Genomic DNA, 17,223 nt, shown 5'->3' with positions numbered 1-17,223 from the left:
TAACTAGTAAAGCACCTAAAAAGGAACAAATCAGGAGTTCTGGGAACAGAAGTCTTGCAGCTGAACAGTTGATCAGAACTTTTATGGAGGGGACTCTGCTAATTCTTTAAGTGTGGAATAGAAAGGTGATGTTTGGAACATGGCTGAAGCTGCTGATGGAGGAGCTGGTGAGAAGAGAGTCCTAAGCACCTGTGTGCCCGTGGGGCTGGGGTCTGTGCATCTCCTCTCCCTTGTGTAATGCTTGTGCTGTGTGGTGTGGAGTTGTCTTTGTGTGAGCTCTGCTGTAGAGCCACAGCTCGATACACTTAGAGGTGTTCTGGAGAGCAGTTTAGCATTTAGTAAATCTGGAAATAGTGGATGAAACAAAGATCTGGTGTAGAAATCCTTCACTCCACTTGTCAGGTTTGGTTTTAGTTTTCTCCTCGTGGTAAGCTGTGTTTGGTTCTAAATGCCAACTTCTCTTGTTGTGCAGGACACAATAAAATGGCAGAAATGGTTTTTGCATAGATGCTGCCTTTTCCCACGAGGCAGTTAGAAGCTGCTGCCTGGGGAGAGGAAGCAACAGCAGTTCCTCATGGTGAGAACATCGTCTTGAGGTTATTAAATGGTTGATTTTGGAGAGGATGGAGGAAGTTTTGTTGACAATCGATTGTGCTGCTGTCAGGCTGTATTGGCTGCTTTGTGCACACCGTGTCAGTCAGCTCCCCGCTGCTGTAAAGCACTTCTTTGTTGTCCATGCCTGTGACAGCACCAGCGATATCCATCAGCTGCCTGCCAGCGTGGGCATTGCGTGGGGCTGGGGCAGCCGTGCCCCTCCAGATGGCTTTTGGGTGCTCTTCCTGGGGAAGTGGCTGAGGGAGCTTGTGTGTCCACATGTGTGTCCAAGTGGACTCTCGAGGTGTAAAACTCTCCTCTGGGGAGCAGTGCTATAGTGCATGTCTTTGAAATGACTCCATAGTTTCAGCATAACGCGTGGAGAAGCAATTCGGGGTTGCTTGGGACAGGGGTTGACCCGACAGGAGTGGAGGAAATGCTTGATGAGATGCTTAGCGATGGGCCTGAGCAGGCTCTGGGAGGTTCCAGTCTGAGGAAGTTTCACTGCGTTTCTGCTCACCAGGGCGAGTCCCCTGGACCAGAGGTGTGGGCTGGGGCGGTTCGGAGGGCCAGGCACCAGCGCAGCATCTCCCACCGGGTATTCCTGGACTCAATCAGCACACAGGGATTTGCTCCTGCTCACACCCTGGGGTGCGCTGCTCTTGTGCTTTTCCTTTGTGGACAGGCTGTGAGGGGTGCGGGGCTCTGGTCCGGGGGTTACCGGGGAACCTGCGCTGTGGGGAGCGGGACAGGCGGTGTTTGTGGCGCCTCGGGCTGCCGGGGAGAACGTTGGACCCGCGGGTCCGGGAACCGGCGGAGGTGCCGGCCAGGGCGCGGGGGACGCTCTCGGGTTACCAACGGGATCTGGGGCCGGGGCGGCTTGCTGCGGGAGGTGACGGAGCGCCGGTCCCGCCTCGGTGCGGGGTCGCTGACCCCGGTAGGGCGCCGGGGTGGCGGGACCGGACCGGATCGGGCCGGGTCGGGCTCAGTGGGACGGAGGGTGCCGGGCCCGCAGTGCCACGAGCTCCCCTGCAATGGCGGCCGCCTGCCACAAGGCGGCGCAGTCGAGGTGCGGGCGGGCTCCAGCGGGGCCTGCGGGAGGGCGGGACCGGCCGGGGACTCCTGACCCGCGGAGCCCGCACTGTCCCGGCCTGGGCGTCCCCGGGACCGCCTGGCCTGCCCTCGGCCCGGTTCGGCCGTGCTGGGCCGCGGTGCAGGTCCGCCCCTCGCCCTGCTGTGCAGGGACCGGCGTTTCAGACGCAGCCCCCTCCCCGGGTGCGGAGCAGCCGCTGCGGGCTCTCCCAGCACAGCCCGCGGGCTTCCGAGCAGCGGTTGCTGCGACAGGCGCAGCGGTTCCCCGTCTGTCAGACACAGCTCTCGGTCTCTGACACTCGGTGCACTCAGGTGTCTCTGAGCCCCGCGTGTGCGCAGGGGACACGCGGTTTATGGATGCTCAAAGCTCAGTTGCGTCACCGCCGTTTCTCATCCCTCCCCTCGGTTCGTGCCGTGCTGAGGGGAAGGGAACAGGCGCGAACGGCGCCGGAGCTGCCCAAGCGGTGCTGGGCACTCGGTGGGTCGCGGCTCCAGCCCCGGGAGGCCGCGGGGCCCGTCCTGCCGCCACCCCCGGGGGTAGACCCGGGTGTTCCCCGCACACCGGGACCACGGGAGCAGAGTCCGCGGGGGCTTCCGCCGCCGCGCACCGGCACGAGGACAGGCGCCGGTGTCCCTCGGACCGCGTTTCCCCGGTGCTGAATGCCTCACCCGCCGCAGCGGCTCAGGCTCCGATCAGCTCACACCGCAGAGCAGCTGAGCCCTGGATCCCGCACAGCCCGCACCGGCTCCTGGCTCTGGCTGCTCCTTCACCCCTGTGACACGGAACGCTTCGGTTTGGAGCCAACAGCGCTTTCCAGAGGCACCACGCGACAAAGCTGCGGGAGTAGGAAGAGGACGGGACCCTGCCAGGCCTGGGCTGCATCCCCAGGGACCAGAGAGGAGGGCAGCAGCCACGCACCCACCCTTGCGGAGAGAGGGGCCGGGCCCCGGGGGCAGGGAGCAGCACCGGTTCACGGCCGTCCCCATAACCCCAGCACCGGGCTCCTGCAGGAAGAGGCTCCACTCATTCAGCTGCACTGAGGGTTCCAACACCCAGCAAGGCCACCATTTGGCCAACCTCAAACCAACACAACTCGCCTTTGAAAAGAACTTTATTTAAAATCAGAGGTATTACATACTTCCCCCTCCATCACCACGTACAGAACACGAGGGTCCGAGCAGGGGGGAACGTGTGTTACCCGACATAGCTCGGGCCTGGGCATGCTCCTGGTTGCACTGGTTTTGCAGCAGTCCCATGATTTAAAATGGAATACGACAACTCACACAAAGGATCTGCTCTTCTCACGGCTAACAGGCATTTAATTCACCTCTAACAGGAAACATTTTTCTATTAATTCTAATGTAAAAGATTTACAATTCGTCTTCTGCTAAGAAACCTGGAAAAAAAAGCACCTTCCTCCAGCAGCTGCATGTAGCAGCAGAACCATCTCAGACCAGCTTTGTTTACAAGAGAAGCCACGGCAAAGCTGGGGCCACAGCAATGAAACACATCAACAGCAGCATTTTCCACTGTCATCTACAGTTACAGTTGTCTACAGATGTAAAGAGGGCTTTTTTTCCTTTTTTTCTTCAGTGTCACTAAGCAGGACCTGTGATTGTCCATAGAGAAGCAGTTATGCACCGGATCCGTCATTAGATGAGAAGAGTTGAAAGCAGGATTTACCTTAAATAGAATTAAATATATATATATTGCGAGACACACCCACACTCTGCGGTGTTGCACAGCAAGCAGGGCCGTGGGCAGGCTCCCAGCACCTTGCTGACATTCACAGGACTTTGCAGAAGGAGAAGCTGTCACCAGTGGTAGAGAGTCATCCCAGAAGCATCCAGAGCCCATCCGAGGCCATGGGCAGGAGAGGTGCTTGGGGAGCCACGCTGCTGTCCTCTGGCTCCATGCCCGTCCTGTCAAAGCAGCTGCTCGCTCTATCCTGCTGGTTTCTAATTACAGCAACACCCACTAGCTCTATACAAACAAGCATTTTGCATTTATTAGGACAAAGAGGTATAGGCTGAAGTTTCCGTGGTGATAAGCGTGTCGGGCACTGCCACATGCTGCAGCACTACTCTACGTGTACGAGAGGACGAGTCACTGGGGAGCGCCGCGCGGCCCCACGGCGTCGCTGGGAACGTGCTTCCAAATGAAAATCCTGGCTTCCAACTTTTTAAATAAAACCATTTCCAGCTTATACAGAGACTCACAACACTCTCAGGCCCGGGCGTTCTGCAGCAGGTGTCGGTTCCTACGTATCTACATGGCGTACAGTTTGGCATCTCTACAGAGCACGGGGCTGCACTTCACCGAATAAGTGGGTCCACGATTGCAGATCAAACAATATCGTTTTATTGCTTTGTACATGTGGTGCTCGTCAAGGCACTGTGGCACGGGCTTAGAAAATTCGGAATGACTCGGAAATGGTGACGGGACTGGAATGCCGACGTGGCCGGTGCCGGCACCGCTCCGCGGCAGCCGCTGCGAGGAGGAACCGGGGCTGGCGGGCGCCGGCCGGGGGGACAGTCCATGGCAGCGCTGGGGGCGGGCGGGGACCCTCACATGCCCATCCGGATGCTCCTGGATGATCTGGAAGATGGCTGCAAGAGAGCGGGGGGGTGGGCCAGGACGAAACCGGCGTCCCCTGGGGCCGGAGATCCCCGGCGTTGGGGGGACACGCAGCCCCCGGGAGGGGGGCAACCCGCACACCCCCCGCCACGCGGGCCCGCCCGCCCGCGCCGCTCCGCTGACTTACCTGATCCGCAAACCAGCGAAGATGAAGAGCGGCCCAACAGCCGGGCCCGACCGGACGCCTTCTCCCTCCGGCGGCCGTCCTTCTGCGGGCACAGCACCGCCGTCACCCCGGCCCGGGCCGGCCCTTTCCCTCCCCCCCTCCCCCCGCCGCCACCTCCCCGTTCCCCCGACGCACCGAGGTCTTGGCGACGTTCCCGGCGCTGCGCTGATGTTCTTGCTGTGCTTCTCGTTGGCCATGCGGATGCGCTGCTTGGCCACCATGGTGCCCGTCTGTCGTCCGTCTCGTCTGTCGGTCCGTCCGTGGGTCTCGCCGCCCGCCCCGGGCCCCGCCGCCGCTCCGCTGGGGCTCCTCGCGCCGCCCGCTGCCAGCGTCAGCACCGCGCGGCGCCGCCCGCCGGAAACACGCGCCGGGGCGGGGCGGCACTTCCGGCGACGTGGTCGTCTGTGCGGGGCCGCGGCGGACGCTGACCCGGAAGGGGAAGGGCCGGGCCGCCGCTCAAGATGGCGCCTCCCGCGCCGCTGCTGGCAGGTGGTCGGGCCCGGGGGGCGGCAGAGGCTTCACTCCCGTCCCGTCCCGAGCGGTGGCTGGGCTGACCGCGTCCCCGGCAGCCGCGTCCCCCGCCGGGCCGGGTAGTTGGCGGTCCCGGGGCACCGGTCCTTGCGGGTCCCGCAGGAGCCTCGGAGCTGAGTGCCGCGTGTTCCCGGCGCTTGGGCGGCGTTCCCCGGGGCTCCTCCTGCCTTCTCTCTCTGTTTCTGAGGTGTCCGTGCGGCAGGGAGCTGCCTTCTCCCTTTGCCGGGGCTCTAAGCTCGACACGGCCGCCTCTCCCCGCTCCCGGGGTGTGTGCGGGGCCGGAGCTGCTCGGGTGGGTGTGCACAGCTCCCTGCAGCCCCTGACCTCCCGCACCTCGGCAGCTGCTCGGGAGAGAAGGACAGAGGACCTGGAGAGCAGAGCCGGTTGCCCTGGTCAGAAGCACCGCCCGAGGGCTCCGGGGCTCGGTGCCCCGGGGGGCTGCGGGGAGGGCCCGTGGGAAATCTGCCCAAAGAGCTTTTTCTACAATAAACTAGTGTGAAGTATTTACATTTGTTAATTAATGACGAGCAGTGAAAGAGGCGAAGAGGGAGGGAATGGTTCTAAGATGGAAAAGTGGAGATTTGTGTCAGATATTGGGTAGAAATTCTTTGGTGTGAGGGTGCTGAGCCCCGGGCTGCCCCGTCCCTGGCCGTGTCTCAGCCCAGGCTGGATGGGGCCTGGAGCACCCTGGGCTGTGGGAAGGGTGGCACTGGGTGATCCTTAAGGTCCCGTCCAACCTGGGATCCTGTTAGTAGCACCCTTGGCAGCTCAGGAGTATCTGGGGGATGTTTGGTGTCAGATGTTACTGTTGTCCAGGGCTCTGGGTGTGGAGCAGATGGACCCAGCTGAGCAGGAGTGCTGCCGCTCTGCTGTCAGACCTCTGTGTGCTGCTGGCCCTGGCACTTCCTGCAAGTAATGCAGAGCCTGTGGATGGAGCTGGGAGAGAGCTGTCTCTCTTGAGCCCTCTTTGTCAGCAAACAGTTGTCACTTCAGTTGGCACCTTTGGTACCCCAAGAAAATGCAGAGCAGGGAACTAGTGTCAGTGTAAGAGCTGCCTGTTGTGTGGCTCAGCACTGAGTTCTCACATGGTTGCAGTAGATCTGCCTGGAAACACTGTGGTTTACTTCTTGTGTAACAATTCCAGCTGCCTGATCCTGCCTGCATCTGTCTGTACTGCTGGTGTGTCTTCTCATGCCCTAAGCCTGTCAATGTCTCTAGAAAGAGTGACATTTTCCATGGGTGTTTCCTTCATGCTCTCCTTTTCCCAGTTGAGCTGCAGTGCTGACACCAGCACCAGCACCAGGGGAAATGCTGTGCTGTGTCCTCAGCCCTGCAGCTGCTGCAGAGGGAGCCACGTCCTGGCACCTTCTGCAGCTCCCTCTCTCACGTTTGCTCTCAAATGCAAGCAGGAAAAAAGTGTGTGCAGATCTCAAGGTTCACAAATTCGGAGCAGCTCTGGCTTTGGGTGGTTTTCTGAGTTGGAAATAAGTGGTTTTGTGTTTGCTCTTCCAGTGAGAGGATCCGAAGGGCTTTATATGGTGAATGGGCCTCCTAGTTTCACAGAGAGCACAACGTTTCAAAGGTATTCTTACCTTAAGTATTTCTGTTCTTTTGCACAAAAGAAACAATATTCTAAAAAGTAAAGGCAGACTCTGCAACTGACAGATGTATAAATGTAAGTGAATTTGTTCTCACTGTCAGTAGTCCAGAAAATTGATAGTTTTGAAAACTTTTGAAAATTTGATAGTTTTGAGTTTTGAGTTCCTTATTTTAACTAAAAATATGCAGTGTGGTTGAATACTAACATGCTTTTCTTATTCCCACAGGGACTCTGGAAAAAACTGCAAAGTTGTTGCTTTTAGCAAGGACGGCTCCCTCTTCGCCTGGTGCAATGGAGAGAAGTTGGTGCATTTTATCATGTGAATTTGTATTAAACAGGCTGGGTTAGATGTGCCACTTGCTCTCCTCTGGCTGTTATTAATACAAGTATCTGTGTATAGGCTTTAAATGCAGTTGATGTTTGCATTATTCACAGCAGTGTCTTTGCTTCTATCTTACACTTTGTATACTGATGGGAAAAAGATCTTTATGTGGGATAAATGTGTGTTTGAATTCTGTTAGAATCTTGTGTTGGCAGTTGTTCAACTCAAGCTCTGTGGAAATGTAGGTGGATTCTCTGCAGAGAGTCTGTTTTGTCTCCTGTTCAGAGTTTAAATGTTGCAGATGATAATGTGTGCCATGTTTTGACCAGCACTTTCACTTACCTTATGTTATGCAAAAATTCAGTAAAAGCAGAAGGGGGAAAAAAACACCTCTTCATCTTGTCCCATTGGCCAAATGTGGGGCAGATCGAGAAGAGTCAAACAAATCAGAAGTTACCTTGGCTGCTAATTAATTGTTCTGGGAATGTTTTCTTGAAACAGTATCTTTTGGTTGCAGAGTCAATGTTGTTAATGTCTCCAGTGCTGAGCTGCTGCATTCCTTTGATCTCCCCAAGGCAGTTTGCCTTGAGTTCTCACCAAAGAATAATGTTCTGGCCACGTGGCAGGCCTACACCAGTGAGTATTGTACCAGCTGCAGCAGTGCAGAGGCTGTCTGCATGTTTGATTGCAGTTTGCAGGCCTTCCATTACCTGCCCTGTTATTTTAGGGTATTTATTTGCTAAGTGAAATAGCATAGAAAATATACAGAAAATGACACAGGGGATCAGCTGTGGAGGGGAGCAGAGAGGGATGCTGTATCCAAAAGCTCTTCCTACAAACAGCACATCAGAGGGCAGGTACTAACAGTTGCTTTAAGTGATTCTTGTGTTTTTAGAAATTACCAGCTGATCTCAGGGCAGAGTGTTTTTGAGTGGGGTGCTGTTCACACAGTTTGTGTCTGGGTATAGACAGGGGAATGGGAAGCTGCCTCAGAGGAGTGGTGTCCTCCATGAGGCACAGCTGACTGAGTGCTCTTCATTGTCCAGAGGGCTTTGTCCTCCCCTCTGCCTCTCTTGTGGAGCTGCTGCTCCTGATCCAGACAGCCTCAGTCCAGACAGCAGGCAGTGTCAATGTGGCACAGAAGGAGGTGGCTGTGAGCTGAGGTGTGGGATGTGTCCTGGGGCAGACAAGGCATCACAGGTGACAGAACTGGAGCTGGCCATGGGCTGTGTGTGGGAGACCTACTGAGGGGTCTGCTTTGAGTCACTGGTAGCACTGGGCAGGATGGAGGGTACAGAGGCTTTAAAAAACCAGCAGAGCCACTTTGTGTGTCAGATACAGCTGTGACTGCAGCTGTGGTCAAAACACATGGCATTCCCATGAGAACAAAATGTAGGAGTGAAGAAGTTATCCTCTGGGCAAACAATAAAGGTAGTGTTTGATTTTGATGAAAAAACACATTAAAAAGCCATGGTAGCATTGGTGGTCCTGGTCTTGTCACGGGGAGTAGAAACCCCACACATCCAAACATCATCTCTTTCTGCAGGAAGACTGATGTTAATGGGTAAAGCAATTATCAGGCTCAGGTTTAGTCCCTCAGGGGGTAGGATGCTTCTTGCAGGAATTTCAGGCATGTTTGGTTGCTTGTAGAATGCTGGGGTGGGATGTTCTCATGGTGAAGCAGGTTGAGCCCCCAGGGACCACCACTGAAGTCTCTGGTTTTGTTGCAGCTGCTAAAGATGGTACAGCAGGGATGCCCAACCTGCAGCTTCATGATGTGAAAACTGGAAAATGTTTAAAATCTTTCATCCAGAAGAAGATGCAGAACTGGTAAGTAACACTTCCAGGTGCTGATTGTTTGCAAAGAAATTATCAGAGAGAGCTGGGAGGACAGTAAGTCAAGCTGGTTTTTCCTATGCAAATGTTATTTTTCCATTTGAAACATGTGCAATTTCTGAACTTACTTGGTTTTAAAAATCAGAGGGGGAAAATGTTCACTGTTTCTAATGCTTCCTTTTAAATGCAGGTGTCCTTGCTGGGCAGATGATGAGAGCATTTGTGCCAGGAATGTGAACAATGAAGTGCACTTCTTTGAAAACAACGACTTCAGTACGCAAGTATTTCTATGAGACAGTTTCAATGCATTCTGTATAAGCATCTTATTTTGGGTGGGTTTTTCCCTTGTTTCTTTTTTTTCTTTTCTTGCTATTTGTTAGAAATATGACTTACATTCTATTTGAATTTGGAATTCAGAATCATTATGTTCTAATGAAGTCTATTTCCACTTTTATATTTTCAGTGACTTAGCTAGTATGAAATGTATCTAATTTTCAATTAAAGACCCCTGATTTTCTATTGTGTCTCACTTAATGAGATCCAGGAAATTGTCAGTAGAGAATGTGATCTATGATTACTTCTTTGTGTCTTGTGTATTCTGAGTGAAAGTTGACTGCAAAAATGAAGTTGTGAATCTACAGCATTTTTTTCAAGGAAATGTCCTACTTATGGTAGAATATTTGGAGTCAATAGAGTTAAAAAAGGGAAAGGAGAAGAAAACAGCAGGAACATAAAAAAAGGAATTGGAACAAAAATTTAGAGGAATACAAGAAAAACTTCTGGGTGTGACAAGAGTAGTGTGTGGTTTGGGGTTTGTTTTGTTTTTTAATATAAAGCTGAAACAATTTATTTTGGAAGCTGAAACACAGGCTGTGAGCTGGTCAGTTTCCTGAGAATTTGCCTCAGTGGTGTTCCAGAAGCTCCCTAAGGGAAGCATGGAGCATCTGTTGCAGCAGGAGGGCTGCTGCTCAGCACATAATTCTGTGCTGGAATAAGACTGTGGGTTGTGGCTGTTAATTACTTTTTAAACACACATTTCCAGTGAGCTGTTTGTTAGGGGGGCAGCAGTAAGCTCGGATGCCTCCTCCAGGGATGTGTAATGGTGCCTGTTACCTGGAGGTGACTGGTGCTGCTTCCTCTGAAGCCAGCAGGGTGAGATGAGCACTGTGTCTGCCTTCCAGCATCAGCTGTGTTCCTGTGTGCTCAGAAGCTTCCTTGCTGGTTGAGCTTCAAATATTAAACATTGTGTTTCAGACCTGGGCTTGGTTCAGGCTGGCTTTCTAAATAAAAATGTGTTGAAATGGGAAGGTAATGGCTGTTTGCCTAATAAAAGGAATCTTTGTCATCATATGTACTGTTCTCTGCTATCTGTGACACAGGCCCATAAAAAGGTGCAGTTAAGTCATTGAAGCCAACGTGGTTTGTCATTAACCTCATCACATCTGTGACTTTTATTTTTTTTTTTCCAGATACTATTGCAAATAAACTGCATTTGCAAAAGGTTAATGATTTTGTGTTATCTCCAGGAGCACAGCCAACCAAGGTACTTCTGATGTTGTTTACTATTTTTTTTCTTGGTTTTCTTCAAAAAGAAAAAAATTACTGTAATTTTAGTGTAATATACTAGTAATGAGCATGCCCTGTACTGCCAAGAACATCATCTGCAGTCCATCTGGTGTCTTTGCAGGTTGCTGTGTATGTCCCGGGCAGCAAAGGAGCACCCTCCTTCGTTAGGTTGTACCAGTACCCCAGCTTTGGGGGCCCTCAGTCTGCACTAGCCAATAAAAGCTTCTTTAAAGCTGACAAGGTGACAATGCTGTGGAACAAAAAAGGTACAACACGTTTAAACTCTTAGATTCCACCCATTATGGATTTTAATTTCTTGGTTTAATGCATGGGGTTTGTGTTTAATTTGCATGTGCAGGTGAATACTGAAAAGCAGCCACTAGTGTTCAGGTGACAGTGCTTGAGGGAACTTTCCCCTGCTGACTTCCATGATTTTAGATGTTGTAATTCAGAATACTCCCTGTCTTGGTAAATTTTGCAGTCAAATAGCACATTCAAATTTTGAATTCTGTGATGGTAATGTATTTAGACTGTAAGCATAAGATTATAATGGAGCATAAACTGGTCTTAATACATAAAATTATATATAGGCAGGTGTGTCACAACTGGGAGCACTTGCACAGCCCTCTGCTTTGCTGTTTGTCAGCAATCAGCTCTGTCAGAATAATTTTGTAAAAGCCATTTTACTTCACCCCACCTTGCTTGGAGTACAGGGGAGGTATGACAGGCATGTAGAAATCACCTGGGGCACACAGTTGGATAAAATAGATGTGCATACAGAAGCTGTTGATGAAACATTTTATTTGAAGACTGATCAGGGTGCTTGGCTTCTGCCTGAGATTAATGGCTTTTTTTATGGCTGGGAATCACAGAGTTCTGTGATTTTCTGATTCTGCGAGAAGGATGTTCTTAATTAAACAGTGAATGAACAGCCTTAGATAAAGTTTTTCACCTGAGAAAGGAAGATACTTGCTCTTTTTGGAGTAACATTTATGAAAAATTAAATTGAGAGGAGCACGATAACAGCGCTGTGACCCAGTCATATCCAAACTGATTTCCCTTTGTTCGTGGCACTCTGTGAAGTGGTTTCTGTAACTCGCAGTGACTGTGTTGAGCTAACTGCCTGTCTGTCCTGGTAGCCACTGCTGTGCTGGTGGTAGCCAGTACCGAGGTTGATAAAACAGGAGCTTCCTACTACGGAGAGCAGACTCTGCACTACATCGCCACCAACGGGGAGAGCGCCGTCGTGCAGCTGCGTGAGTAGCTCAGACACCTCCTCATTGCAGGGATTGCTGTTCACTGACCTTTGCTTAATGTTTGAGGGGTTTCTTGTAAGTGTAATTGAAACAATTTAACAGAAAAATAATTACTTCATCACCAGAATTATTTTTTTTTTCCTCTGAAATAAGGTGTTTTGTTGTTTGGGCTTTTTCAGTAGCTGAATTATCTTGTCAGTGGCAAACACTTAAACTAATATATACTGATGATTTGCTTTAGAGGGTGTTCATGTGTGCAGGACAGAAATTGTGCATGTCTACTAAGGGAACACCTGGGCAGCAGAGCCAGCTTAGTGTCTGAGAATCTGAAGTGGGGAAAAAAAATGCTTCCAAAGAGAATAATCTTGCCTGCACTTTTAGGTGTGTGATTGGTACTTTTACTCAAGTGGGGCAGAGTGAGAGCAATTTTTTGAAGTATTTTGGCAACTTAAAGTCCTTTAGTTTGTATTGTACAATCTGGATATGCTTTATTTCAGTGTCTTTTTTTGAGCTGAAAGTATTTATTTTCTAGTGGTATTTTTTCATTATCCCAAGCTGTGGCTGTTTATGCTAAACATTTGTCTTGTCTGGAATTACAGAGAGATGTGTTTGTTGCTGGTATTTCAAAACACTGGGGATGAGGTGATGTAGACAGGGTCTGGTTAAGTGGCTGTAGAGAGATTGTGAATATTTTCTCCTCAGTACTAGTGCTGACTGGGAAGACATCTCCAGTTTGTCTTCTGTAACAAAACTGTGCCCATTTTCCTTTGTTGCTGTATTCACTGGGGAAAAGTACTCAGGATTACAACTCACTGTCTTGATTCTTTCTGGGAGCAATTTCCTGGGCTGAGAACACCTGTTGTTTAAATACATGTGTACTAAAGCATTTGCCCTTTGCAGTTACTTATTTCTAGTGTATATTTATTTAACAGGAAGCTTAGAATCAATTTCCATTTAATTCAGCACCTCCTTTCCAAGGAAAAAAAATACTCAAACTGATGTTTGTTTTGTGAAACCTTTTTTTCCAACAAAAGCAAGTGGTGGGCACTTGGAGTGAGTGGTGCCTCATCTCCTGTGGGTTTGTGTCTCTGGTTACCTATGCAGTCCAGTTTTGAAGCTTTTTTCACCCCAGCATTTGTAGAAGATTTTTTTGTTTTGGCTGACACGAGGCTCACACTGCAGCCTTTCCTGTCACTGTTGAAGCCCAAATAAAGCTGCCCTCATGCCTCTCCAGCTGCCTGCTGTCATGAAACTAATTTTCTGTCAGAAAATGCAACTCTGCAGTTACGTTTGGTTAATGTCATCTATAAAGTTTTAAAGGGAGAACAGACAGTGTGATTGCACAGTCGAGTTTCTAAAGATAAAAAGGCTTTAGAATAACAATGGGATTGAACAATTAACTCAGTTTGGTATTTTGGGTCAATGTCTGGATTTAAGAATTGTCAGTAATGGACCTGGCATATATCTGAAATACAGGTTGAGTTGTCCAGATTATGAAAAGTTACAAGGACCTGTGGTTTATATTTACCTCTCTACATTTTGCATGAGTTGCCATCACTAACTCACCATTCTTCAGGATCTCCTCTAACCCCCAGAATAGCTCGTAGCAATGTCAAGTTTTAACCATTATGTGTAAAACCATTTTTGGTGTGCTCTCTCACTTCAAAGTCTGTCTTATAAAACACTGTGTGTGAGCACAGTCCAAAGATGACATGGATAATATTCTTTAGCTCTGCAAAGCTGAGCTATGCAATGTTTCTTAGATTTTTAAAAAAGAAACTAGTATCCAGCTGGTATAAAAATCCTGTTTTTGCAGGTTTCCAGTGGGACACTTTGAGAAGGTCCTGAGAGATCGTACTTGAATAACGAGGAAAAAATAAAAGAATTTTTTACATGAAAAAGTATGCTTACTGTTAAAGTGCTGATGCTGACCCTACAGAGGTAACTTGGAATGGCTGCAGTCACTGTTGTAAACCTTAACTAAAATTGTCAGAAGACCAGAATGTTGTTTCTACCTCTATTGTTGGCAGAATGAATTTTCTGTCAGTAATTAGATCACAGCGTTTTAGCCAAGCATGAAGTTTAAGAATAGCTGTTGATTTTATTTTTGATTGCACTGGCAAGGTACTGTCTCCTAACAACAGCTGCATATCTTCTTTTTCCTTTAGCAAAAACTGGCCCTATTTATGATGTTGTCTGGAGCCCCAATTCTGTCGAGTTCTGTGTGGTGTATGGTTTTATGCCTGCCAAAGCAACAGTTTTTAATCTGAAATGTGACCCCGTGTTTGATTTTGGAACCGGTCCTCGCAACGCTGCCTACTACAGCCCCCACGGACACATCCTGGTGCTAGCAGGGTTTGGAAATCTCAGGGGACAGATGGAAGTGTGGGATGTTAAAAACTACAAACTCATTTCCAAACCAGTAGCCTCGGATTCCACGTACTTCGCTTGGTGTCCCGACGGGGAGCACATCGTAACAGCCACCTGTGCCCCCCGGCTGAGAGTCAGCAATGGCTACAAGATCTGGCACTACACGGGCTCTCTGCTGCACAGCTACCAGGTCCCATCAGAGGAAGAAATGTGGCAGGTTTCTTGGCAGCCCTTCTTGGATGGAGTCTTCCCAGCCAAAGCTGTAAAGTACCAGGCGGTTCCGAGTGAACTGCCCAGTGCTGAGCCAAAGCCTGCTCAGGCCTACAGACCTCCAGCCCTGAGAAACAAACCCGTGACCAGTTCCAAACTGGTAAGGAGACACTTGCATGCATCCTCTAAACTGATCTGTTTCGTTGCTTGGCCCATCTTTGAAGCTTGTCTGGAGTGTGTGTATGTATTTAATGAGAGACGTGAGAGGTGTGATCAGACTGGCAGTATAGCTGTGACAGCATCCTTTGGGGCTTAGGAGAGGTTTTCTTGATAATCCTCTCTAACACTTTGCTGTTAGTAAGAATGCGTGCTATGAAACCGAGATGTCTCTGGTCCAAATAGTCTCCTTTTACAAAGTCATTTACAAGCACTCTGTATTGTGCACAGAAACAAAGGACTGCAAATTTGGTTTATAGTGAAACAGAAAGAACCTTATGGTTTGGGTCATGCAAATTACCAGTCAGATCCCAGGCAGACAAGTGGGTGATTGTCCTCCCAGTACTGTGGGGGTTTTTTGAGGGTTTTTTGGGGTTTTTTTGTAAGAGGGGAGAGGGCAAGTTTACTTGCTAGAAAGATTTGAATCCTAGCAAGTCAAGTGCAGTTTAAATAGGTTTCAATGTAGTGACCTACTTGCCTAGTTAGTTTCTTTTCTGTCAGTTTTCAAAGTAGGCTGAGTAGCAATTAATCACATTTAGCAATGGCACCCTTGATGTTCAAGTCTTAGCTTTGATTTTGAGGTTTGTGCTTTTGAAGGAAGGGCTGCTGCTCACCTTGTGAGGAATCTGCTAATCATGCTAATTCCTGATTGCACAAGTGATCAGCAAGCAGAGGTAGTAGAGAAAAGATGCATTAAATAAAATTCTGTTTACTTATGTGGGTGAGAAATCTTGTTTGTTAAAACAACCCAGCTCCTCAAATAAGAGTTACCATAAAAAGACAAAAGACTGAAAAAACCCTCCTTTTCATATCCCATCTGACATCCACACCCCAGCAGCCACTGCCACCCCCAGCAACGTATTTTTCCCTTCCTGTCACTGGGAGTTTGAGTTAAAAAGTCCATGAAAGCAGAATGCCAAGCTTCAGCCATTTTTGTGCTGGTTTATTCATCTGGTTTTATTCTCCCTCAGAGATATAAACATGTTGGCTTTATTATTTTATCAGAAGTCCATTAAATCTTTAAGACACATAGGACAGTCCCATCCAAACTTGAGAATGGGTAACTTTGAAACCCGTATCACACTGTCTTCTGCTGCTCAAAAGAGAAAGGACTTGTGCTTTTGTATCTTTTTGTTCTTTCTTTGTTTTTCCTTCCTCTTCCCTTATGGTTCATCGTTGGGAGTTCACTGTGAGGGTTTTTTTGTACCAGCGTGCTTGCTAAGATTTAATGCAGATTTTGTCACTTAATTTTGCATGTCCTGCAGCATGAGGATGAGCCACCTCAGAATATGAAACCACAGTCAGGAAGCAGTGATAAACCAATGTCTAAAACAGCTCTCAAAAATCAAAGGAAGCACGAAGCGAAGAAAGCTGCTAAACAGGTACTGCAAAAGTAGTTATGTCAAGAATAACATTAAATATTTTACACAGCTGGCACTAATCAATCACAAAACAGTGCCTCCACACATTGTGCACACATGAAGTTGTGGGGAAGTTGGTAGGCCTAACTTCTGAAGCAATAATTTCTTCAAATAAGATTTTATTTTTTTTTAATTGATTACACTGGTTTTGAGTCCTTTCTTTTACTTCAGAGGCAATGACCAACCAGATTACCTAATAAAATATTTGCATATATGTTTGTCACATCATCCTTACTGATGTTTCCCTATGCTGTGTATGGTTGATATCTGGAGGAGTAGAAATTAAACAAGAAACAGCACATGGGTTGTTACAGATAACCCTTTTTTCATGGGAAGTACATACACAGGTGATGCAGTACAGCAAAGCAAGTCACTGAAAGATTTGAGTACACCAGCAAACTAGTGAAGGTAGAAATATCCAATGTGCCCCTTGAAATCACTAAAGACATTCTGCAGCCCTTCTGTAATTGAACACATTTTCTGGGTAATGTCTTATTTTATTTGCCCACAGGAGGCCAAAGCTGATGGGAACCAGGAGCCTGCACAGTCCTCGGTACCACAGAAGACCCCACGGAGTGCTGTGCCTGCTGTTACATCAGGAGATCCTGAAGTGGACAAGAAGATCAAGAATTTAAAAAAAGTGAGTGGATTTCTTTCCTAAAAGATCTGCCTCCTGGTAAATCAGGCAGTTGCAACTGGAGGAACTTCTAAGACTGTGTTTTATATTCTCAGTTCACCATTTCTTTGTCTTAAGTGTGGGTTTATTTTGGTTTGGTTTGGTTTTTTTTACAGAAACTAAAGGCAATTGAGCAGCTGAAGGAACAAGCAGCTGCTGGCAAACAGCTGGAGAAGAATCAGGTACTGTTCTGGGCAGTTTATTCAAGTTTTATTTTATAATAAGCTACATCTGTGACATCTTGTGCTATTTTTTTGTTCTTCTAGTTGGAGAAGATTCAGAAGGAAACTGCTCTCCTTCAGGAACTTGAAGACTTAGAACTGGGTCTTTAAAGCTCCATAGAAATCCAAATTGGCGTTCACACAAAGTCCATGAAAACTGTAAAATTGTATTAACTGGAACCCAATAAAATGCTCCAGCACCTGTCTGGTGATGCAGAAGGCCACAGGTTTGGTGCACACTTGCCTTCTGAGCAGCTTCCTAAGGATTTGTGCAATGTGTCCCCAGGGATCCTGCTGGCCGTCCCTCTGCTCCCCCTGGGGAACTGGAGGATTACCGTCTGACAGCTTTATTATATTTTAAAAGACGTGACCTTTATGCAACGATGGGATGTAGATAAAAATAAAGAGCATTTACTAACAAAAAGCGCCGTTTTTCCGCGGCAGGGCGGAGCGGGGAGCAGGCTGTGCCGTGACGGGGCAGGTCCCCTCGCACCCCTTTGCAGTCGGA

At 48.7% G+C, this 17,223-nt stretch overlaps 2 protein-coding genes across 4 annotated transcripts; one reads left to right on the top strand and one right to left on the bottom strand.

The window, feature by feature from the left end:
- Window positions 1-3,673: 3,673 nt before the first annotated feature.
- On the bottom strand, window positions 3,674-4,802 carry SERP1 (stress associated endoplasmic reticulum protein 1). Its single transcript, XM_030456626.1, has 3 exons — window positions 4,626-4,802; window positions 4,452-4,532; window positions 3,674-4,296 (listed from the first exon to the last, which is right to left on the bottom strand). The coding sequence occupies exons 1-3, from the start codon at window positions 4,709-4,711 to the stop codon at window positions 4,095-4,097; spliced, it is 369 nt and encodes a 122-aa protein (XP_030312486.1). The 5' UTR covers window positions 4,712-4,802; the 3' UTR covers window positions 3,674-4,094.
- Window positions 4,803-4,894: 92 nt separating this feature from the next.
- EIF2A (eukaryotic translation initiation factor 2A) lies at window positions 4,895-17,138 on the top strand. 3 transcript variants are annotated; one of them, XM_030456622.1, is made up of 14 exons: window positions 4,895-4,979; window positions 6,534-6,603; window positions 6,848-6,922; window positions 7,461-7,579; window positions 8,674-8,773; window positions 8,970-9,052; window positions 10,249-10,322; window positions 10,467-10,611; window positions 11,485-11,601; window positions 13,770-14,341; window positions 15,663-15,779; window positions 16,330-16,458; window positions 16,611-16,676; window positions 16,761-17,138. In XM_030456622.1, exons 1-14 carry the CDS (start codon window positions 4,952-4,954, stop codon window positions 16,824-16,826), a joined length of 1,761 nt encoding a protein of 586 aa, XP_030312482.1. In that variant the 5' UTR covers window positions 4,895-4,951; the 3' UTR covers window positions 16,827-17,138. The 3 variants fall into 3 exon arrangements, with proteins under 3 accessions (XP_030312482.1, XP_030312485.1, XP_030312483.1); XM_030456625.1 differs by having other exon boundaries at window positions 16,330-16,462; XM_030456623.1 differs by lacking the exon at window positions 16,611-16,676.
- Window positions 17,139-17,223: the final 85 nt, after the last annotated feature.

The sequence above is a fragment of the Calypte anna genome, chromosome 9 (genome assembly GCF_003957555.1).
Source record: "Calypte anna isolate BGI_N300 chromosome 9, bCalAnn1_v1.p, whole genome shotgun sequence".
NCBI lineage: Eukaryota > Metazoa > Chordata > Aves > Apodiformes > Trochilidae > Calypte > Calypte anna.
Note: the sequence above shows the minus strand (reverse complement) of the source record. Positions and strands in the feature narration are given on the sequence as shown.